This window comes from Perognathus longimembris, chromosome 19 (genome assembly GCF_023159225.1).
Source record: "Perognathus longimembris pacificus isolate PPM17 chromosome 19, ASM2315922v1, whole genome shotgun sequence".
NCBI classification, from domain to species: Eukaryota; Metazoa; Chordata; class Mammalia; order Rodentia; family Heteromyidae; genus Perognathus; species Perognathus longimembris.
Window position 1 is genome coordinate 39,681,184 of NC_063179.1, and position 24,469 is coordinate 39,705,652.

General features: G+C 37.7%; 1 protein-coding gene across 2 annotated transcripts in view; it reads left to right on the top strand.

Moving 5' to 3' along the window:
• The window catches only part of Cwc27 (CWC27 spliceosome associated cyclophilin), a 186,686-nt gene that overhangs the window by 148,848 nt on the left and 13,369 nt on the right, over positions 1-24,469 (top strand). For both annotated transcript variants that reach the window (XM_048368469.1, XM_048368468.1), the window contains one exon: positions 2,202-2,305. In XM_048368469.1, the coding sequence (XP_048224426.1) occupies positions 2,202-2,305 (104 nt within the window). The remainder of the gene's footprint in view (positions 1-2,201; positions 2,306-24,469) is intronic.

Consider the following 24,469-nt stretch of genomic DNA (forward strand, 5'->3'; position numbering starts at 1 on the left):
AAGCGCTTTGCCACTGAGCTACATCCCAGCCCTACCTCTTGTTTTTTAAGTGCAGGTTTTAGACTGCTTAATCTTTTATTTTTTTCATGAATTATAATCTTAATATTCACTAAATCAATTTTGGGGTTTACGAACCTGTTATGATTTATTATACCTATTATTCAAGTATTATGTTGAATAATATGAATTATGAATAAAAATTATGAATAAAAATTATGAATAAAAATTAAATAGTTGAATAGAATTAAATTAATTATAATGTAGAAATATCATTCACACATCTTTTTCCTTATGAAGTATTTTAGTATTGAATTCAATATGTTTGTTCTTTTATCAGACAGATAGTACAATATGCCACATTACTAAGTAAACTCTTTCTTTTTCTTATTTTACGGTTTCACATGGCATGTTGAAAGTAATTACAACAGTGATATAACAGTCGTTTCCATAACATTTAGTTCATTTCACTTAGCATCATCTTATGTGTTCATAAGAGTATAGCTATTGGGCTCTTGTGATCCTCTGCTGTGACTAGCCTAAACCTGTGCTAATTATTCCCTATGAGGGAGACCATAGAGTCCATGTTTCTTTGGGTCTGGGTCACTTCACTTAGTATAATTTTTTCCAAGTCCTTCCATTTCCTTCCGAATGGGGCAATGTCATTCTCTACCCTATGACCCAGCAGCTCCACTTTTGGGCATCTACCCAAAAGACCACAAACAAGAACACACTAAAGCCACCAGCACAACAATGTTCATCGCAGCACAATTTGTCATAGCTAAAATATGGAACCAACCCAGATGCCCCTCAGTAGACGAATGGATCAGGAAAATGTGGCACATATACACAATGGAATTTTATGCCTAAGTAAACTTTTTAAAACTGTAGAATAGGGGGGAAAATCCTAGCCAGTATTCTCCGCTTATATTCTGGAGTGGACTATAAAGTTATGGCCAAGAGAAAATATGATTATAAAATAGACACTTGCACACCAGGCACATGCCTTTTTAATTCCAGTACTTGGGAGTTAAAGGCAAAGTCAGGGGATCATGAGTTAGAGTCCAGTCTGAGCTTCATAGCAAAACTCTAGCTCAAAAAACCAAGGTCTGGGCTATTTGTATATCCATTTCATATATAACAGCATAGGTTAAGACCAAAGCACCCTCCCCCCCACCCCCGCTCTCCTTCCTCCAAAAAAAAGAAAGACATGGGAGCCAAATAAGAATATTTAAAATAATGTTCCTTAAGAATAAAAGAAAGGAGGGGAGAGAGAGAGACAATGGTACCAGTGGACAAGGTCTGAGAGGTTCAGAGCCAGTCCAGGTAGACAAATCCAAGAGATTCTTATTCCCAATTAATCATCAAAAAGCCATAAGTTGGGCTATGGTTTCATGCCCCAATGTTGGTACAAAAAAAAAAGGAAAGAAAGAAGAAAGGGAGGGAAGCAGAAAGGTGGGGAGATCATCATGGTATTTCACTTAGCAATAGCATGCAATTTTATGTATATAATTTTAACGGTATGATAACATATTACTTGCTTTTTACCAAATTTATCTAGTTCCTCTTGATAGACATTTGACATGTTATCAGTTATAGGAATATTACTAATAAGCAATTTCCTTGTGTTCCCACATTATTTTCCCAGAATTGAAATTATTGAATTAGAGGGAATGATCATCATAAAGTCTCTGATACATATCCACAGCTTATAAAAATACTATTTCAATTTACCCATCTTCTATCAGTTAATGCGTTCATTCACCCCACCTTCCTGATATATTTTTACATTTTAGAAATTCATTAAATGAAGGCTATTACTTGTGTTTGGTATTTGTTTTTTATTCCACATATCTTAGTGAATTACCTTTCTATTTAGCAAAATTTAAAACTTAACTATTAAGCATATATTTTAAAATTGAAGTGCTTACCATGTAAGTAAATTTATAGTTCTAGAATCACAAAATCATGAATGATATCTGAGGAGAAATGTTAGTGGAGACCAAAATGTGACAGCATCCAAGTTTATTAGTGTCATCATTGTAGCCTGAAGGCCATTTTGTCATTTTCCTTTGAAACTCCAATGTTTATCTTAAGTGTTTTATATCCACGTGGGCTATTTTCCTTTCTACCATATTCAAGTGTTTCTTATTGAATTATGTTTATCTTTATCAGAAAACTTACCAGTAAAAATGTTCTTTCAGACCCTTGCACTGCTGAACCAGTTCAAGTCTAAACTCACCCAAGCAATTGCAGAAAATCCTGAAAATGACATTTCTGAGACCGAAGTAGAAGATGATGAAGGATGGTAAGGGCTCTGATTTCTGTGCCTTAACTCGGATCAAATAGGCTCACAGTAGGGACACTATGGGGACATTTCCAGTATGTCGTCCACTTTCTTCTTAGACCCTTTTGTCATCATTGTAGAGATTCTGCACCTTTTACTTCATCTCAGCTCAATTTAAAATGATCAATGAGCATGCCCACCACCCAGTAAATGCCAGTGCGGCGCTAGCCTGTAATAAATGAACAACAAATATTTGTCACTGTTTCTGCCTTAAGTAACTGCTAAAATTGTGGGACAGATAAGGCCCATGTTAAGCAGCTAGGAAACAACTTTAAAAGATAATAAATCAAGGATTTTTAAACTTTCCCACCAACATTTTAGGATTCAGTCATTTATTCAGTAATCTATTTACTACTAACTTCCTCTTCAAGTTTATGATCTACGGGATCCTTAGCAATATGAACTTAGTTATATTTTAGCTTTGGCTGCTTTCCAGCTTTTAAAGACAACGATAGAAAATGAGGGAAATAAGCCAGGCATCTGTGGCCCATGCCTGGAACCCTAGCTGTTCAGGAGGCTGAGATTTGAGGTTTATAAGTTTGAAACCAGCCCAGGCAGGAAAGTCTGTACAACTCTTCTCTCCAAGTAACCAGCAAAAAGCTGCATGTGGAGGTTTGGCTCAAGTGATATAACACCAGCCTTAGGCAGAAAATGTAAAAGACAGCACCCAGGCCCTGAGTTCAGGCCCCAGCACCGCGCCCCCCCCCCCCACCAAAAACAAAAGGAGAATGAAGACAATAATGACATGTACCTTTCTGTTGCTTAGACCTTTATCCCATGGTGACAGAATGAAAGAGTATTTTTTTTTAAATAATACCTGTCTTCCTTTATCATACCCCTCTGTCCCCACACTGATTTTATCTAAAATAGGTTAGGCCTCCCCATACATACGGAAACAGTCAAGCCAGTGCAGCCCCCCCTACATAAGACTCCCCCGCACCCCCCGCCACCCTGGAGCCTCTGAACCCTCACACAGTGCCATCTCCCCAACTCAGAATCATGACCTGCAAACAGGACTCCCATCTCCAGGAAACCTGTTAGCAAGGTCTGTTGGATATAGATTGTCGAAGGAGGGCTGGGACAGATATTTTTTAAAAGACATTAAAAACACTTACTAAGAAAACATTTAAACAAGTAAGGTCTGTAACTGCATAGACTTACTGAACCAAAAGGGTTGATGGGGTGATGATTTGAATGGAATGAAGCCTACCTACCTGAGCACCCTGAAAACAGTTACTCCTTGATTAATTTATCCTTTCCGTATGATCTAGGTCATGGTGCCAATTTTTATAAAATCCTTGATCTCTTGTAGCAGGTTTCAGTTACTTATCTGTTTGTTTATAGTTAAATTCAAAGTTGCTTGAAGGCAGAAGCTGGCTCCTCCCATAGTTCTGTGCCAAGGCTCAGTGAGTGTTGATTGACCCATGGAAATAAACGTACACTGCATAGAAGAGCTTTCTGTTTTTATATGACTGGACAGGTTTAGTTTTATTTTGGATTCCTTGAATGTCTCAAAATATCTTTCAAATGTTTTCGGTTCAGCCACCACACAAAAAAATGTTTTGCCAAGTTCTCTTCCCCTTATTTTTTAATCCATATGCATTTTTAAGGAAATATGACCCATGTGTTTCTGATTCATTTACACTTAACTCATCAAGATGGTGTTTTGTAAGAGCAGTGTGATGCCCAATAAGTTTTTTTAACCTTTTTATAAGCCATTTAAGCCTTTTTTTATTGAACAGGAAAGTCACCAACAAATTCAAACCCCAGAAGTTTCATTTGAAACTCCTAACCCACAAGATTCAACTTTACTTTCAACTTGGCAAGAGCACTTCACTTCCCAATGTTCTTCCTACCCCCTTTGTTCAGTGTTCTCTCATTTTGAATTCCTCATTATGTTCAGATATCAATTATGTGTTTTTAAAAGTGTCATTCATGTTTTTTCACTGTTCCATGTAACATCGCAATAGAAAGCTAAACAAATTGAAAAACTTCACCAGATGAGGAGGGGGAAAAACATCCCTGTTCAGTAATGTTGGCCAATTCTCCATCTGAAGAAAAAAATTTAAAAAAAAAAAACAAAACACTGAAAGAACCATCAGCAGGTCATCAAAGGGTTTATTTCTGCTTTCAATTGTAATCTCATAAATAGAAAATCAGATCTGTGTACTTTGCACCTCCATAATATTTTTGGTATTTGTTTCAGCTAATAATAAAAATGCCTTTAGTGTTCAAAGCACTATGTAGACCAACATAGTGTACATAGGGTTCTTCCATGGTTCCTTTTTATTGCAATGTAGACCACTTGGCTTGGTAACCTTATATGCAACAGTATCACAAGTAGGAAAGTTCACCTTTATCAAGTCTCTGGAGACTGAGACCCTGTTCATAAAACTATATTCTACACAAGAAAAGAGACTCATATTCAAATGATTTATAGCAAATATTATGAGTGCATGGCATGTGCCCGTGTGTTATGCATAAATTACATGCTTCCCAGACGATTTTGTAGGTCATGGTTGCCGCTTTTCTAAGAAGTGAAAGTCAGCCAGTCTGCTGTGCTACACTGTCAGGGTCTGTTATCTGAGGTAAAATGATTGCTTCTAAGACATTTTTATGTGTCCGCATGAGTGGCCACACATTGAGGGATCATTTTCATTTTCTGTCAAGATAGAAACCATTACCAATTTGTTATGTTTTCTTTTACTTGGCAAGCTCTCCTATTCGCATTTTTGGCTGAGCTGCTGTATTGGCATGGTACACAACAGACATTTGGGTACCATTCAGCAGCATTCGACTTTTTTATGCAAAAAAAAGTGGGAGGGGAAAGAAAAGAAATAGGAGTCTACTGTACACAGTGTGTATGGTGTTTGATAATTAGTCCCAGATTTTGCTATCTACCGAGGGATTTAAAGCAGTGTTATTAGTGGACTAAGCTGAAGTACATGGTGGACATTTTTCACTCTGAATTAGTAGGATTGTTTTTTTGTGGGGGCATATACCATCAGTAGGGATGGTTGACACTGGATTGTAGTTTTGCAGATAGGATAGTCTCTTTGCCACTGTGTTTCTTAGTTTTACAACACCAAATATGCACAGCTATAGAACACATCTTCAAGTCGGGATTTCATGAAATGGGTTAGACACATGGCAGGAGGCAACAGCCAAAGGGTTCATGTGACCATGTGGACGAGGTCCATATGCCAGTTTGGGTTTGCTTAGATAAAGCTTGATTAGCTCCCAAGAAAAGTTTTGAGAGAGCTGAAGCTAACGAGGCAGTGGAGAGACTTATAAAAAAGAAAGCCACCTGCTCTTACCACAAAAAATTAAACCTGTGAGAGCAGACCGAAATCTTGTGAACATTAACTGCTCACTAACTTGTTCTCTTGAAAATGTCTTCCCAGATTGTTAAATGCAAGATTGTTTTTAAACTTTACCAAATACAACAATGGTCTGTCTGACTTCTTCTTTTCCTTCATTTTTTCTTCATTGTATCCACAATATTCAGTACTGTAAATATGTGAAAAACTGTAATGTTGCATGGTTCCTGAAGTAAACATTGTTAATGATTAGTATGAAGAAAAAAATCAGATCACAGGCCCCATCATAAAAGTCAATAAAAACCAGTTCAGTTGTGATCTCAAAATCAAATGTCTAATATGCACATATTAATTTATATACTATAAAAATATGTAAAATATTTAGTCATTTATACATATTAATTTATACCCTTCCAGACCTGTGTATGCACATGCATATTTTAAGGGGGAAAAAGATCATATGTTTTAGTTTATACTTGCTTTTTCCCCTCAGCAATGTATAGTGACGAATTCTCACTGTCATACATAATGTTATGAAATGATTTTAATGTGTAGCATTATTTAATATTCCATTATATGATAAACATAGTCTGAATTGTCTTATAAATGACCATGCCCATGTGTACTTAGGCTTTTTCCACTTTCTATTATCATAAATAATGCTATGAAGACTGTCCACTTTCTCAAGATAAATTTCTAAAATTGGAATTGCTAAATCAGTGAGTGTTTGTGTTAGGCTTCTGCTGAATGTTCTCAAATGGCCCGCCCCTAATGTCATTCCAATTTATACTCCCAAGTAAATATCACGCTAGGCTTTTCTTTAAGGCAGTTCGAATCTCAAAGATTAATTAAGGTTTTTTGCAGTGCTTGGTGAATAAAAAAAAAAAAACATTTTAGGAGAAACAGGTTGCCTTTGTAAAAATTTTAAAAATACACATGTAGTCTGCTTTGCTTCTGTTTTTAATAAAACTGCACACATTTCAACATGGTTCTTCTCAGAAGGCTCATCTCTGATTTTTCTTATTCTTGGTTTTGAAAAACTCCTAAATAATTCTAGATTAAAACTGTAAGAGATGGACTTTATTTTTTCTGAGTTTTACTACTGCACTCCGGCTTGTGTTTAAGGTCAGTTTTATCCATCAGTCACTGGTTTTGCTAGAGATGGAAGTTTTGAAAATCATGAACCAGACTGGAGAAATTTTGAAGTGTGTCTCTGAAGTTAGCATAGTATATATATAAAGTAATAAGTGCCAGTTGTCTGAATATCTAGTGAAATTTTAATAATACAGATGTTAAAGGATTGATTTTCACATCTACCTACTCATGCCTCACTATGAGATACCATTAGTGAACATAGCTTCTTCTTTTTGCTTCTTCTGGTAAAGCCTTAAGCATTTACATTATATATGTAGTTTAGAGTATCACTTATGTATATTTCCATCATATCTCAAATGAGAAGTGCAATGGCAGCAAATACTTTTTTTCACTTTTTAAAAATTAATTTGTTTTATTGTCAAAGTGATGTACAGAGGGGTTAGAGTTTCATACATAAGGCAGTGAGTACATTTCTTATCAAACTTGTTACCTTCTCCTTCATTTTTCTCCTACCTTTCCCCTTCCTCCCCCCGAGTTGTACAGTTTTGAAAGTTTTGCTGTTGCATTGGTTCACCTTTTACCCTTTGTCTCTCCATTTTGATGTTCCCCTTCCCTTCCCTAGTTCCGATAAACATATATACAATACCCAGGGTACCAAGATCAGTAACACTGACATCAGGGGTAAAGCCCTGGGGAAGAAAGACAAAAGAAAGTGGCATCATTCACATGGTATGTTGAACATACAGCAACAATGATAAACCACTTATTTCCATAACTTGGAGTTCATTTCGCTTAGCATCATCTTACATGTTCATATGTACATAGCTATTGAGCTATTGTGATCTTCTACTAGGACTATCCTAGACATGTACTAATTGTTACCAATGTAAGAAACCATAGAGTCTGTGTTTCTTTGGGTCTGGCTCACATCACTTAGTATGATTTTTTTTTTCCTTACAAATGGGGCAATGTCATTCTTTCTGCTAGAGGCATAGAATCCCATTGTGTATATGTACCGCATTTTCTTGATCTGTTCATCTACTGAGGGGCATCTGGGTTGGTTCCATATTTTGGTGATGGTAACTTGTGCTGAAATGAACATAGTTGTGCTTTAGTGTGGTCTAGCCTTTTAAGGAACCCCCACACTGCTTTCCAGAGCAGTTAAACAAGCTTACACTCCTACCAGCAGTGTAGTAGGGTTCCCTTTTGGCCACATCCCCATGAGCATCTGTCATTATTAGTTTTCTTGATAATGGACATTCTTACTGGGGTGAGATAGAATCTCAGTGTTGTTTTGATTGCATTTCTTTTATGGCCAGTGATGTAGAGCACTTCTTCAAATATCTCTTGGCCATTCTCATTTCCTCTTCAGAGAAGTCTCTCTTTAGGTGCTTAGCCTATTTATTAAGGGGGCAGTTGTCTCTTTGAGGATGTGTTTGGGGGGAACTTAATTTTTTGAGTTCTGCATATATTTTAGATATGAGGACTTTGTCTGTTGAATGGCCAGTGAAGATCTTCTCCCAATCTGTGGGCTTTCTGTTTATCTTGCAAGCTATGTCCTTTGCAGAGCAGAAGCTCTGCAGTTTGATGCAATCCCGTTTGTCCAACCTGTCTTTGATTTGTTGTAAGTTTCTACCTGTACCAAGGAGCCCAAATGTTTCCCCTATGCCTTCTTACAATGTTTTCAGGGTATCTGCTTTTACCTCAAGGTCTTCTATCCATTTGGAATCGATTCTGGTGCAGAGTGATATATAAGAATCTAGTTTTAGTTTGTTACAGGTGGCAAACAAATATTTCAATTGCAGTGCCCACATCATCCCAGTCTTTATTTACCAGAGGATGACGTGGGAAGCTTTCTTTCCACGTCTCAGTGTCTGGCCATTTTTCTCAAGCGGTGTCACTCTGGTATTTTCCTGATTTGGTGTTCATGGTATCACCACCTTAGGCATGCTACAGCAGAATCTTGGACACTCCCACAGCAATCCTTCTCTAGGTCTCACAGTTTGTGAGTTATATATGTACTATTTGATTTTGTGATTCTTGTTTGCTTTTAACTATTTTTATTCATTTACACAGTATAGTTTAAGGTTTTACTTACCTTTATAAGTTTCTCATTTTTCTTCTTCTTCATTTATAGTTCTTTACACAATCTGGAAGACATAGGTATTCTGAATGTCTTGTTCCCTATGACTTGCCTTTCAGATTTTTTTTGACATAGAAAATTTTGAATTTTTGTCTTAATTTTGAGCCGTGATAAGCCATTTTTCTAATCTGTTCTCTAGTTCATTATTTTGGGGCTCTAAGAAAGTTGCTGAATTTATCTTGCATGTGGACATTGTTTTCATTCTCTTGAAAATGAATAGTTTGTTGGTAATTGTCTGGATCCATCCTATTTTCCTTGCCTGCTCTCTAGTGAATGTGGACACTGGCTCTAACAATTGAACCTGCTCCTTTCTCTCCCCGGAAATCCTGCTTCATCAGTAGCTTCTCTTCTCTCTCTTTCTCACTCCATTGACTTGTCCTCATTGCCATTTAAACATGAGTCAAGCCTTCTCCTATCAAAAAACAATGACTACCTCTTGGATTGTACAGCATTTTCACTGGTCTGACTGCACACAAATTCTCTGAAGAATTCCAGCCATGTTATTAACACCATTTTCATTTAAAATCCATGAGTCTTTTGAGACCAGACACATCTCGGTTTAGAGGTCGTATTGATATATTGCTCCAAGTATTCTCCTTTTGGGTTCCGTAAGTACAGCCAGTCCTGATTTTCCCTTTCTCTTTAGGTACATCTTCTCCCACTGCTTTAATGTCAGAGTCTTCTATTCTGGAACCTCACACTTCCATCAGTGACCTAACTCATTCTGCCCTCACTGAGTTTTAGTGTTTGACATTTTACATTTAGGTTTATTATCCTTTTTGAGTAAAATTTTATGTAATGTGTAAGCCCTAGGTCATTAATTTTCTTCATATGGCTATCCAGTTGTTACAGTAAAAATTCTTAAAGACTATCCGTTGGGAAGCCTTTTCAACTTTATCAAAGGCCAGTCCACTGTGTGTAGGTAGGTCTCTTTGTTAGTCTACAATGTGTATGGGAGCCTTCTCCTGGTCAGTCCATTGTGTATAGATGAACTTTCTCCCAATTAGTCCACTGTATGTGGCTGAGGTGTCTCCTGCAGTCCACTGTGTGTAGGTAGGTTTCCTAGTTAGTCCTCTGTGTATATGTGAGCCTTCTCCTGGTCAGTCTTCTGTGTAGGGGATGAGGGTTGGTCTCCTGGTCAGTCTGCTGGGTGTAGATGGGCCTTCTCCTGAGTGTTCCAGTTTGTTCCAACAGTCTATATGTTTGTCTCTTCATCGCGTCTATAAGCTTGATTACTTTGGTTTTATAGTAAGTCTTAGAATTGGGTAGTATGATTCCTAAAAGCCTATGTTTCTTCCAAGATCTCTTTGACCATTCTAGCTCTTTGCCTTTCTATATAAACTTGAGAATCCATTTGTCTATCTACAGAAAAATTTCCTGGATTTTTATTTGAATTTCATTCAGTTTATTGATTAATCTGAGGAGAATTAACATATTTGCTATGTTGAGTTTTCTTGACTATTTTGAATTTTAGACCTTCAGTATTTCTCCATGGTTCCCTAGGATCTATTTTTTGTTTTCTTGTTTGTATTTTTCCAATCATTTTCTTTCAGTTTGCAATGTATTGTTTCTGAGGATTCAGGGTTAGTGACTTTTTCTTCTCTTAGTTATCTTTAATGGGCCCATCTGATGGGTTTTCAATTTTGATTATTTTATTCCTATTATCTTTTATTTATTTATTTATTTTAAATTTATTGTCAAGGTGATGTATGTAGTGGTTATGGTTACATACGTAAGATAGTGAGTACATTTCTTGTCAAACTTGTTACCTCCTCCCTTATTTTTCTCCCACCTTCCTTCCTCCCCAACCTCCCCCAAGCTGTACAGTTTATAACATATTATCTTGTAAGTATTGCTGTTGCATTGGTTAGATTGAAGCTTTCTGTCTTCCCACTTATTTCAAGAGTGTTTGCTTTTATTTCTTAGAGCATTTTTACAATAACTACTTTAAACACTCAGATAATTTAAATGTCTTCATCTCAGTGTTGGTAGCTTCTTGGTTTTCCCTTATAGCCTGAGATTTTCCTAGTTCTTGTATGCAAGATAGTTGTTGATTTTATCCTCACCATTTTGAGTACTATGAGTTTCTGAGTCCTGGTTTAAATCTTGTGTGTAATGTTACCATTGTCATAGCAGATGGCCCACTTGGGTCTAGTAAAGGGTTTGATTTCAGTGGCAGTCTTGTTCGTAGGGTCTCTATGCATCTGTCTTCCATATGAGCCACCGCCTGCCTGGTATCTGGCTGTGAGTCTGTCTCCTATTTAAGTTCTCAAAGCTTACAGTCAAGTAAAGAATGAAATCCCCCACCGCACCGACTTTATGGAATCTCTTTCCTTCTTTGCAGTCCCTTCAGTGTCTACCATCCTAGGTCTCCCCTTTGCCATCTTCCAGCCAGGAACTTGGGGCATTAGTTATAGTCTTCTGCCTTGCACTTCCTGCACTGTGCCCATAGTCAGAGCCAAACTGAGGTAGGAAAGGGCTGAGAGGAGCCACAGTATTTTATCCCACCGACATGGGGCCACAACTCCTCAGAATTGGGTACCAGTTCTCCCTTTTCCTCTTTAGAGATTCTTGAGCATTCTGTACCATGCAGCTCTTCTTCTGTTAAGATGCATGCAGGACTGGTACATTGTCTCAAACTTGGTGGTATTGAATTGTGTGTTGCATCCTCATAATTTTGAATACTATGAGGATACCTAAGAGGATTTCATTTCTTCCAGGTCAACATCTAGCAAGGTCAAATGTTTTAAAGAAAATTTGCATGGTGCTCAATTATTCTTAGTATGAAAGATACTGTTCGCCTTAAAAAATATTTAGTAATTGGCTCTGAATTGTCCTCAGTGAGAGTAATACATTTCTTGGGGAAAATACTATGTGTTGTTGGCCTCACAGGTTGAAGAACAGGTCCTTAGCAGCATACTGAAATCATAAAAAGCAGTCAGCAGACTGCTTCTGTGAGACAAGGGGATTGATTGGTGTTGAGGGGTTCAGTGGGTGATATGACATCTCTAGGACCTCTTAATAGCCTCCATTGGAGCTGAACTTCTGTGTATGGTGTTCACTTGGAGACTCCAGAAAACTGAGACTTCAATTCTTTTCACATAGTGCACACCAGAGAAAGCCAGAGTACAGGAGACAGGGGAAGCCTGAACATCGTAAGACATGCTGCAGTTAGCAAAAAACAATGCTGGAACAATTTAGGTTTCTGTGGGCTGTAGAGGGGCCCAGAGATCCCCAGCTGAGAGAGAGTGCATAATACAATAATACCTGAAGCTGTAAATCAAATTAATAAAATGTACTTGGCGCAGTGAATCTGAACAAAGCAATATTGGTAGTTCTTAGAGTCAAAAGGAGAATGCATTTTGCTATTAAAGTGTATTGCAAAATAATCTCAAAAGAACTAGTTCTATTTTTTACTCACTAGCTGTAAAGTACTCCCCCTTGTTCTTCTTGCCAAAACTAGGAAACCCCTTAACATTAAAATTTAAACTAAGCAATCAGATACAAACCAAATACTCATTCATCATCAGCTTTTGGGGAGTAATTCTTTCAGTAGTTACTGTAATTATGCTTCATGTAGCTTTTATCAGAGCTCTACAGTTTCTGTTTGTTTCTATGCCTTCTTTCTTTAATTCAGAAATTCTAATTTCCAGCCTGTAGGTAAATTTTGCTGTCTGATTTCCTACACTTGGATAATGAGCCTTTTTTGCTTGTTAAACTGCAGCTGTCTTACAAACCATACTTTGATCAATTCAGAATGGCAGATAATATAATATGCATTTTGTCTTCAAGTGTGCTTTAGAACCAGTAGAGCCAATAGCAAATAATTATAAACTCTCAAGCTTTGTATAGATATTTATTATCAAGCAATGCTAAACTTCGCAGCAGCAGCAGCATTGACCACAGTATTTAAAGAGTTCTGCTTCTTTGCATAGGTCAAGTTAACTCAGTTGCCACATGTTGCAAGCCGTCCTGATTTCATTTGAATATTGTTAGTGTAAATAGTGTATGAGGTGTGGGAAGTGAAGTAACCTCAGACATGACACACATCCACACTGAGTTTATGCTCCAGTATCCCAAGGGAGATCAGATGTCACCAGGAGGAAGACTTCTACTTAGAACAGGAACTGAGAGTCAATGATGAAATGCTTTCAGTCACTGGCCAGGAACCTTGTGTTCCTATAGGATTCTTAACAATCCTATGGGAAAGGTTGTTGGGATTGTTGCCTCATGTTACTGAAGAGGATACTGAGACTTTAGGTTCAGAGGTCATAAAAGATAGTAGGTAGTAACATATCCGAGGCAGGAGCCCAGAGAAATGACCCTTTATTTACCTGACCAATGAGAAGTTACGAAGCTCATTTGATTCTTCCAATTCACTACATTAAAACAAATGGTGGGGCTGGGGATATGGCCTAGTGGCAAGAGTGCTTGCCTCGTATACATGAGGCCCTGGGTTCGATTCCCCAGCACCACATATACAGAAAATGGCCAGAAGGGGCGCTGTGGCTCAAGTGGCAGAGTGCTAGCCTTGAGCAAGAAGAAGCCAGGGACAGTGCTCAGGCCCTGAGTCCAAGCCCCAGGACTGGCCAAAAAACAAAAACAAAAACAAATGGTGACCTGATATAATTTCAAGGAATGTACAAGTCAGAAGGATCTTAGATCAAGGTGAACCTGGGCAAAAAGCGAGCGAGCCCCTATTTCAACCAGCAAACTGGGCAAGATGGTGCATGCCTGTATGCTGCTCCATAGAAGGCAGAGGTAGGAAGATCAAAGTCCAAGCCTGGTCCTATACAAAAATAACACCACCGGAAGAAAAATAACAAGTGCGAAAGTCTGGGAGTGTGGCATTCTAGCCTAGCAAGCACAAAGCCCTGAATTCAAGATCCTCCAACACACACACACACACACACACAAAGAAAAACCAAGTAAACGTTTCCAAGTAAATTTTAATCTGCCTCCCAACATAACATATATTTTCATAGATTTGTTTGGACATTTCTGATAAGCTACTTGATTGTTAAATCCCTTTTGAAACTACTCAGTCAGCAGATTTTAGCCAAGTATCTGTTATTCAGAGTAATACAATTATGAAAAGTACCTGACAGTAGAAATCACATATTCTCTGTATCCTTGCTTAGAAATCAAATGCGTATCCCTTTGTTTTCTTTTTACTTTGACTTTTCTGCTTACAGTAGAAGGTGTCGTGGCCCAGGATGCCACCTCATTCTTGGGCACATGTTTGCAGGGCTGTATTTATTTATCTTGTCTCGTTAACCTTCACCAGAGCTACATGGAGCTCACAGGATAGAGACCCTTTCTCACAACCCCCTCAGATAACCAGCAACGTTCCCATTCTACAAGTGAGTAAAGTTCAAAGCAATGAGGCTGTTTGCCCAAACCATGTGGTAACAAGTGATGGGCTCTCTATCACACCAAGAGTCATGCTGCTTCCAGAACTCCAGCTTCTACCAGCCGTGATCCCAACAGGAAGTGATCATCAATAGCACAAGAAAGAAAAATTCAGCTTGGCTTTCAGAGGCCTTTGATCCAGAACAACGGTATCCATCTTCTGCTAGCATGAGCACCCACTTTCACCTGGGGGAACACTTTGTACATGCTTTAAAATAAAATAAACCTAGGAAGGCTTCCTTTAAAACAGTCACTCCTCTCTTCCACTGAGAGTTCCGAGATGAGAACCTCCCCACTCACCCCACGTGCTGAATTACCATGCCATTACCCAGTTGGCTGTCTGATCAGATGGCCTGTGTCCAAGTTCCTGCTCCGACCACTGCTGAAGGAACTGAGTGAATAGCCAAACCTGCAAGCCTCAGTTTCTTCACCTGTAAGGTTATTAGCATCAAATGAGATGCCTCACATAAAAGCAGTGTACACAGTGCCAAACTTTTAGCAAAAGCGCTGGAAATAGTAGGTGTGAGTGAGGGCAGGCATATGTGTACCTGAGGCAGTATGGGTGAGGATTGACAAATTACTCAAGCAGCACCAACAAGACATTCTGAATTAAAATGATGAAATGTTACTTAGACAGTTCTCTTAACCTAATGACCTGAAAGAAAGATACTACAGGAAGAAAGGGCACGTGTTCATTTACTCCTAGAGGAAAGGTAGACTGTTCATTAAACCTGTTAGTAGTGCTTGATGATGCTATTTGATAACGTGCTGATAAAATTTTAAAAATAGCCTTGTTTTTTTTTTAATGTTCTTTAGCTAAATCCAGATTTTAAATGCTGAGGCTGAGAGCGTTTGGCTAATGTAAATTTATCCTTCAGAGAGAGGGTGGGCAGAAGAGATTACCTTTTCTCTGATACGAGTATACAGTATGGATTGTGGACTCTCCAGAATCCTTGTTTGTTGTTGTTGTTCTTTTTTTTTCTTTTAGTTGACAGGAGCATCTGAGAACCACAGAAATTATGCTGCATGCCTAAGTCATTTACTTCTATTGGAAAGAATGTTTAAAGAGCAGAGATCCTGAGGATTGGCATAAAGTAGCCGAGAGAGAGAGAGAGAGAGAGAGAGAGAGAGAGAGAGAGAGAGAGAGAGAGATTGAGAGTTTTTTTTTTTAAGTTATTTCATCATAGTTGTAACATGTAGCCACAGATAGCAACACCGCCAGTGCAGGGTGAAATCCTGGGCAGAGAGCATGGCACAGTGGTGGAGCGCATGTGCAAGGGCAGCAGTAGCGTGCAAGCATGAGGCCCTGGGTTGGTTTCTCTGCACCACACCACTGTGGTGTACAGACTACCAAGAAATTACCAAGAAGTAAAGAGTGTTTCTTAGAGCAACACAGACCCCGATCCCAGGTAAACCAAGATTCCAGGTAAAGTTTAGTGAAAGAAGATGCATAGTATTTACTTACTGTCTTACTTCTTGAAAAATAATGTGCCTGTTTCTTTTATAGCTATTCAATTAATATTGTCTTCCTGATGCTTTCAAATAACATAATTTGTGTCAATATATGTTAGTATAGAAAGCACATAAAAGGGAAAAAAGTACTGATTTCCTGTCCCACAGGAATTACTGAGAGTCATCAGTAATGTTTTTATCTCTCCCCCGGATATTTCTGTACAGATGCTTTTCCCAGAAGTAGAAATATGCCGTATTTCTTTTTCCCTTTTCTCTCTTTTCTGTATCTTAACAACTTTCACATCATCATATGTCTTTACATTATGTCATTTGACCATTATATAGTATTCTCTCACAAAAAGATAGTGTAATTTAATGTATGTCATTTTATGGAAAAATCTCATTTTTAATTAAAAGCTTTTCATCAGTGACTAAAACAAGAATTAATTCAAGCTGATTAACATATCCATCACTTAACATACTTATTATTCATGCAATAAAATCTCAAAAATAAAAAAACAAAAAAAATGAGAACACACACAGTTATCTAGTCAACACTTTTTGAATTTTGATGCACTCATGTAAACCCATCAGTCCAAGATAAGAGAACAGTTACATCACTCCAGAGATTCTTCCAGCTACTCCAACTGGTGCCCTCTACCATGCACTTGTGCTTTCTGTCTAGACTCTATGCAGACCTTTGATAACATTTTCACTACACTGCATTCCAGAAGGGTGAGGCATTGTTACCTACCCCAGCAGTACAAAGTTGCTAGTTCTCCTCTCCCCTAGGTATTATGTGAGTGTACATGTACATCATAGATATAGTAGTCACACATGCAGAATCAGTCATCTTTGCCAACATCTCACTTACATTGATCTATGCTTTGTGGTTTAATGGTAAAGTTGAACTTTTTCAGTGGATTAACTAGCCATTTCTATTTCTTTGTGGTAGGTAGAGGTTGCTAATTGTCTAATCTGTTAATCATTTTTTTTAATTTACAGAAGTTGCTAAATATTAAGGATATTATTTTTGTTTAAGTGGTTTTTAGCCAGCTTGTCATTGCCTTATAATTATGGAGGGGGAGTTGTTGTTGTTTTATATGACACATAGGGTTTGAAATACTTAAACAACATATGCTTATCTCTTTTTTTCTTTAAAATCTCAAGATTATATAGATACATCTTTCTATGGTGTTTTTATGGTTTTATTTTTAATTAACAATGAAAACCCACCTGGAATTTATTCAACATATTAGGTCAATGTTGTTTTTTCTAAATTACACACCACCACAACTGAATACTCCTGCTTCCTCCCACTGATACTAAAGGCACCTTTTATTGTAGAGAGAAGTCTTACTGTGTTTTTGGTCTGTTTCATTACTTTATATTGCTGGGGGTGGTCCCTATTCCTACACAATTGCTCCACAGGTTAATTATTGTAGGGTATAATCCTTTATAGTACCTGGTAAGAAGGTTGGACCTTTATTTTTCTATATTTATATTATTACCATCAAAGCTTAAGTTAGCAATATGCCACTTTCTTATTTTCTTTTAGTTATCCACACCTGGAGAAAGCTTAGACAATAGACCATGGAATCAAGTCTTTTTAAAGGCTCCTTTATTTAACAGGTGGCCTCTACCTGAATTGCAACCATGGTGCCAAGAAGGAAATAATTAGTTTTCAGACAAACCCCTCAAAGTAATGGAAAAGATCACATATGGAAAATAAGTAGCATGAAGAATTAAAGCTAGTCATATTCTGATATAAGTATTTTTTGTGAGACTTTTGGTCAGAATTTTTTCCATCTCTTTGGTACTAACAAAGTTTCCAAGCAGGTGACCTTAGGCCCTTCTGTTTTCTCTTTTTTGAATCTTTAAGACATAGAACAGCCCATATAAATATCAATTTTAAATTCTCTTCCAAACATGTTCGATGATCCATCAACTATCTGTCACTTCTCCTCTCTGGTTTTGCTTTTGACTGGGGGGTGAGGAGGATAACTGGAAATTGTACCTATCTACTACTTGGGCCACAACCTCCAGTCTTTTTCTCTGGTATTTGCAGCCACTCAAGTTAAATGTAGGAGTAATGTGCAGTTCTTTTTTTTGTTTTTTTGTATTTTTTGGCCAGTCCTGGGCCTTGAACTCAGGGCCTGAGCACTGTCCCTGGCTTCTTCCCGCTCAAGGCTAGCACTCTGCCACTTGAGCCACAGCGCCGCTTCTGGCCGTTTTCTGTATATGTGGTGCTGGGGAATCGAACCTAGGGCCTCGTGTATCCGAGGCAGGCACTCTTGCCACTAGGCTATATCCCCAGCCCTGTGCAGTTCTTTTTGTTTTTTAACCTAAATGGTATTGTAAAGGTGATGTACAGGGGGTTACAGTTACATAAGTAAGGTAATTAGTACACTTCTTTTTGAATAGTGTTACCCCTTCCCTTGTTTTCTCTGACTCCCTTCCTCCCCTAACTCGTAAAGTTCATTTCCAACATTATATCTAGTGAGTATCACTGTTGAATAAGTTTGTCCTTTGTCCCACTTTTTCTGTGATTTCCTTCCCTTCCCCAAGTCACATAAACTTACATACAAGACAAAGGTTACAGAAATCAAAAACAGTGACAACAGGGAATAAAACAAAGGGGAAAAAAGAAATAACTGCAAACAGTACAATAAAAGAAAAACACCTCTTGTTTCCATTTTGTGGAGCTCATTTTGATAAGCATCATTTTATATGGTCATATTGCTGTTGAACCACTGTGATCCTCTGCTAAGAAGCCTAGATATATTTTAGTTATTACAAATGAGGGAAAACATGCAGCCTTTGTTTCTTTCGGTCTGGATTACTTCACTTAATATAATTTTTCCAAGTCTTTCCATTTCCTTACGAATGGAGTAATGCCATTCTTTCAGACAGAAGCTTAGAATTCCATTTTAATATATACATTGTGTATGTATACATTTTTTGTTCTGTTCATCTAATGGGGGCATCTGGGTGGATTCCATATATTAGCTATGGTAAACAATGTTGCAGTGAATGTGGTTGTGCTTGTAGCATTAGTGTGGCCTTGTTTGTAGTCATTTTTCGAAGAAGTCTCTCTTTAGCCCACTTATTGATGGGGTTGTTGTTTCTTTGAGGATTTGCTTTGGGGGAGTTTAGTTTTTTGAGTTCTAAGTATATTTTACATATGAGGTCTTTGTCTGATGAATAGCTAGTAAAGATCTTCTCTCAATTTGCGTGCTTTCTATTTATCCTGCTAACTATGCCCATTGCCATGCAGAAACTCTTGAGTTTAATGCAATCCTATTTACCCAGCCTTTCTTTGATTTCTTGTGGTTTTGTGTCTTTACTTAGGAAGTTTTGACCTGTGCCAAGGAGCCTTAGTGTTTCCCCTATCCCTTTCTGTAATATTTTCAGGGTATTTGGTCTTATGAGGTCTTTGAGCCATTTGGAATTGATTCTGGTACAGGGTAATATATAAGGCTCTAACTTCAGTTTTCTACACGTGCATAGCCAATTCTGCCAACACCATTTGTTGAAGAGCCTGTCTTTCTTCCATCCTGTGTTTTTGGCTCCCCTATCAAAGATTAGGTGGCTATAGATCTATGGGTTCATTGCTGGGTCTTTGATTCTATTCCATTGGTCCTCGCGTCTGTTCATGTGCCAGTACTGCTTTGTAATAGAGTTTGAAATTTGATACTGATATTCCTCCAGCACTGTTCTTCCTGCTAAGGATTGTTTTTGCTATCTGGGGTCTTCTAATATTCCATAGAATATTTGGATTGCTTCTTCTATACCAATGAAAAATGTTGTTGGAATTTTGATGGGCATTGCATTGAATCTGTAAGATCGTTTGGGACAGTATTGCCATGTTCACAATGTTAATCCTCCCAATCCAGGAGCATGGGAAGTTTTTCCACTTCCTTAAAACCTACATTGATTTTCTTTTTCAAGTTTTTAAAGTTTAATCACAGAGGCCCTTCACGTCTTTGGTTAGCTCCTAGGTATTTTTTGAGGCTATTAAAGGAGTTGCTTTCCTGATTTCAGCCTCACTCTTCTCATTGTTGGCATTCAGAAAATATTGATTTTTGAGGGTTAATTTTATACCAACCCTTATACTTTGCCAAAGTTTTGGATCAGCTCAAGTAACTTGGGAGATGAATCTGTGGTGTTCCTTAAATACAGGATCATGCCATCTGCAAAGGAGAGTTTTACTTCTTTCTCTATTCACATCCCCTTTTTGTTGTCTCTTGCCTGATTCTCTCACTAGGAATTCCAATACTATATTGAATCGAGGAGTGGAGAGAGCTGACATTCTTGTCTTGTTCCTGATTTTAGAGGAAATAATTTTAACTTTTCTCCATTAGGTATAATGCTTGCTCTAGGTTTGTCATATACACTCTTTATTATATTGAGGAAGATTCCATGGGTTCCTAGCTGCTCCAGAACTTATATCATAAAGGGGTGTTGGATCTTGTCAAAATCTTTTTCTGCCTCTATTGAGATGATCATGTGGTTCTTTTCTTGATCCGTTTGATGAATTGAATTACACTAATTGATTTGCATGTATTGAACCAGCTTTGCATCCCTGGAATGAATCCCATTTGTGTGATTTTTGTGATTAGTTGTTGAAGTCAATTGGACAGAATTTTATTGAGAAATTTTGCACCAATGTTCATCAGAGAAATAGGTCTATTTCTATTTCTCTGATGAGTCCCTATCTAGTTTTAGGATGAGGGTAGTGGTGACTTAATAGAATGCATTTGGTAGTGATCTTTCCCCTTCCATTTTATTGAAGAGTTTGAGGAGTATTCGAGTGAGTTCTCCTTTGAAGAACTTACAGAATTTGGCTGTGAAGGCATCTGGTCCTGGGCTTTTCTTGGATGGGAAATCTTTCATTGCCATTTCAATTTATTGCTTGTTTTGGGTCTATTTAGTTGGTTTAAATCTTCTTGGCCTAGTTTGAGAATATCAATATTTGCTGGAAGTTCTTCCATTTCTTCCAGATTCTTGAATTTGTTGGCATAAAAATTTCCAAGGTATTCCTTTATAACGTTCTGATTCTTGCTTGTTTCTTTTGTGATGTTTCCATTCTCATCTCTGATACTTAGTTATATGGGTGTGTTCCCTTCTTTTTTTGGTAAGATTTGCTAAGAGTCTGTCAATTTTGTTAATTTTTTCAAAATACCAACTCTTTGTTTTGTTTATTCTTTCTATTTTTTTGGACTCTAATTCATTTAATTTTAATTATTTGTTTCCCTCTACTGGGTTGAGCTTTGGCTTGTTGCTTTCTTTCAAGGACCTTAAGATGCATCATTAAATTGTTGGACTGAGATTTCTCCAATTTGTTGATATAGGCACTCAGAGCTATAAATTTTCCTCTGAGTACTACCTTTGCTGTGTACCAGGGAGCTGGTGTATTTTATGTGTTCAATTTTGTTAAATATCGTGAGCATTTGACTTTCCATTCTGATCTCTTCAGTGACCCACTAGAGATTCAACATGTGTTGTTCAGTCTCCATGAGTTACAAAATTTTCTATGGCAGCTTTTGGTGTTGAGCTCTAATTTTACTCCATTGTGGTCTGACAGAATGCAGGGAATCATCTCAATATTCCTGAATTTCATGCAGTTCTTTATACGCAGCTAATTAATTTGACTATAATAAACTATTGGATTTGAGATGTGTTTCTTAGTAGAAATAAAAGTTACATTAAGCAGCCAACTTCTGTGAGCATTTACAAAACACAGGTCTTTTTTCAACCAACAAGCTAAGTGTTCTTACTATGTCTATTTTATATGGAAGACACCTGAGACACAAGAAGATTAACTTGGGGTGATCTCATAGCTAGGAAGTTGGAGAGCTCAGAAACAGCCATTTAGACAGAGCTCAACAGTTTGATTCTATTTGCATCCAGAATCTTTTCTTGTGTTTGTACTTTGTTATTGTTGTTTTTTCTTACTTGTAATTTCATTACATTCTCTGTTGCTTAAAAAAGTATTACTAGATTATAGGATACAACTTAATGTGATAGTATTTATGGCATTCCCACTTAGCAGTTTCTCTGAGCTAGCTTTTATGTTTTTCAATTTTCTAATGCAGCAGTTTGTTGTTTTAAGTTATAATAAGCAAGTGACTTCAGGACTTTACTAACCTGGAAGTCAAAAACAGTCTAGCCCCTTTCAAGTCTTAGAAGATGTTAAATTTCATATAAATTTCATATTTTAATGATATTCACTTAAAATTCAGAGTTATTTAAAAGCTTGTTTAAATTGAATAAGAAGTTGCAGTGTCATTTACCTGCAATATTTCATAGTAATATAAATAGAAAATGGTATGAGCATTGGAATTTAGAATCAGACTGAAAAACTTAGTAGCTGTGTGTTCTATCTCTGTTTCTCAAACATTAACTGAGGGTAATATACCTTTGGACGTAGGTCAGTTAGTAGATTAAGTGAGAAATGCTTTTTTTTAAAGGCTTGATAAGATATCTAGAACAATTGGTGCCAACAAAGGTTTCATCGGTCTCATCTTAGATGTTACTATTATTTTTAAGAATTGACTACTGTCAGATCTATAATGATGATGATTGGAATTTATATCATTCCTATAATATTTGACTATTTAGTGACCATTTCTTAGTTTGTTCACATTGGTTAGCTTTCATATAGTTTCTCTCAATTCTTTTTTTTTTTTTTTTGGCCAGTCCTGGGCCTTGGACTCAGGGCCTGAGCACTGTCCCTGGCTTCTTCCCGCTCAAGGCTAGCACTCTGCCACTTGAGCCACAGCGCCACTTCTGGCAGTTTTCTGTATATGTGGTGCTGGGGAATCGAACCTAGGGCCTCGTGTATCCGAGGCAGGCACTCTTGCCACTAGGCTATATCCCCAGCCCCCTCTCAATTCTTTATATTGTAAGATAAGACATATTTGAGTTTTATCTTTAGTGAACAATAATGCTTCCTTAGTAAGAACTGACTTTTCTACTAAAAGAAGTGTAGGCCAGGTACAGGTGGGTCACAACCTGTAATCCTAGATACGCAGAAGACGAAGATCTGAGGATTGCAGTTCAAAAACAACCTGGGCAGAAAAGTTCTTGTGAGACTCTTATCTCCCTCCAATTAACCACTCAAAAGCCAGAAGTGGCATTGTGGCTCAAGTGGCAGAGTGGTAGCACAAAGAGACTCAGGGACAGCACCTAGGCCCTGAGTTCAAGCCCTGCAACTGACCAAAAAATAAAAATTAAGCCGGATACCTGTGACTACACTGAAGACTGAGATCTAAGGATCGCAGCTCATGGCCAGCCCAGCCAGGAAAGTCCATGAGACTCTTATCTCTCATTAACCACCGGAAAATAAGAAGTAGCACTGTGGCTCAAGTGGTAGAGCTCTAGCCTTGAGCTCAAGAGTTCAAGCCCATGGACCAACAAACAAATAAATAAATAAATAAATAGATTTTTAAAATTTTTAAAAAAGAAGTGTGGGATCTGAAGGAAGATGCTTGTAGGAACAGCCACTATAAATGCAATTTAAATGTAAAGCAGGAGTATCTTCATCACTGTGGAGAGCATAGAATTATAAGCTCAGTGAAATGTAAATGTTTTTATTCCATTCTTCTCTCTTGGCCAAGTTCTACGGCAGTGATAAAATGATGCAAGAGAGAATATGATTATAGACCAAGTTCCCTGGTCAGTGTTCATTTTATACAAGACTATAAATAATCCTGCACAAGACCGATGTGGTTCTTTATAAATAGGTCCTCGTCAGAGTTGCTGACCCTGGATAGTGATTATTTTAATTCTAAGCTCTCTGGCCAGTCTCTGAAGTCACCTCTTTTTCTGCTCTTTTTCTTCTGGATAAAGAAAGCTCCTCTGTATTAACTCTGTGATTTCTTACAATTTGCCCTGAAATAAATATCTGTCACATTAAGGAAGTTTGTTTTTTGTTCACAAGCCTGATTTGAGAGAGGCGGCCAGCCAGCCTTGCGCTCCAGCTGCTTGCCAGGCCGTTTTGATTGGGAACTCTGTCTTCCCTACGTGGTGCTATTAGTCCAGTGGCCGTAGATTCCATGTTACTGGCTGAGCAGTTGGTTAAACCCCAAGGCAGGTGTAAGAATGCATATTGCAGATCTATTCTGGAAAGCCTCTTAAATCTCCCCACCTGTGTCCCGCTGTGTGTGAGGCAGTTCCACAGGCATGGACGCCAGGAGACTGCATTCCCCTGTCGCCAGAGCTACTTTAAAAATTACATCTTTCACATTTAGCCCAACAATACTCAGTGTTTACTAAAGACACTCTATAATGTAATTTTTTTTAACTAGGGGAAACAAAAGGCATTTTTTAGAGTTGGCTTTTCAAAACCCCAAACTGAGGGGGCAATATTAACATTCCTTCAAAATTCAGAACAAAGGAGATTTTTTCCATGTTAGTGGTGAACAGTAAAAGAAAATCCACTGGCTTTCTTGTTTTCTTTTTCCAAAAGTCTATGTCTATTTTTTGCATTTGCTTGCCTTTCCAAATGTTCTGTTTTCCTCTACTTATTTTTGTTTGTTAAAGTATTTTAATTTTTTGTTCCTATTTTTCTCCTGTCAGTGTTTAGATCTTTCTTCTTAGTTTTGTTTCTGAATGTTAGCTATCATTTCTGCCTGCATTTTTCTGTTTCCTTTAAGTGAATGTTGCTCATTTTAAGTCTCCTTTTCATCTTCACTTTTC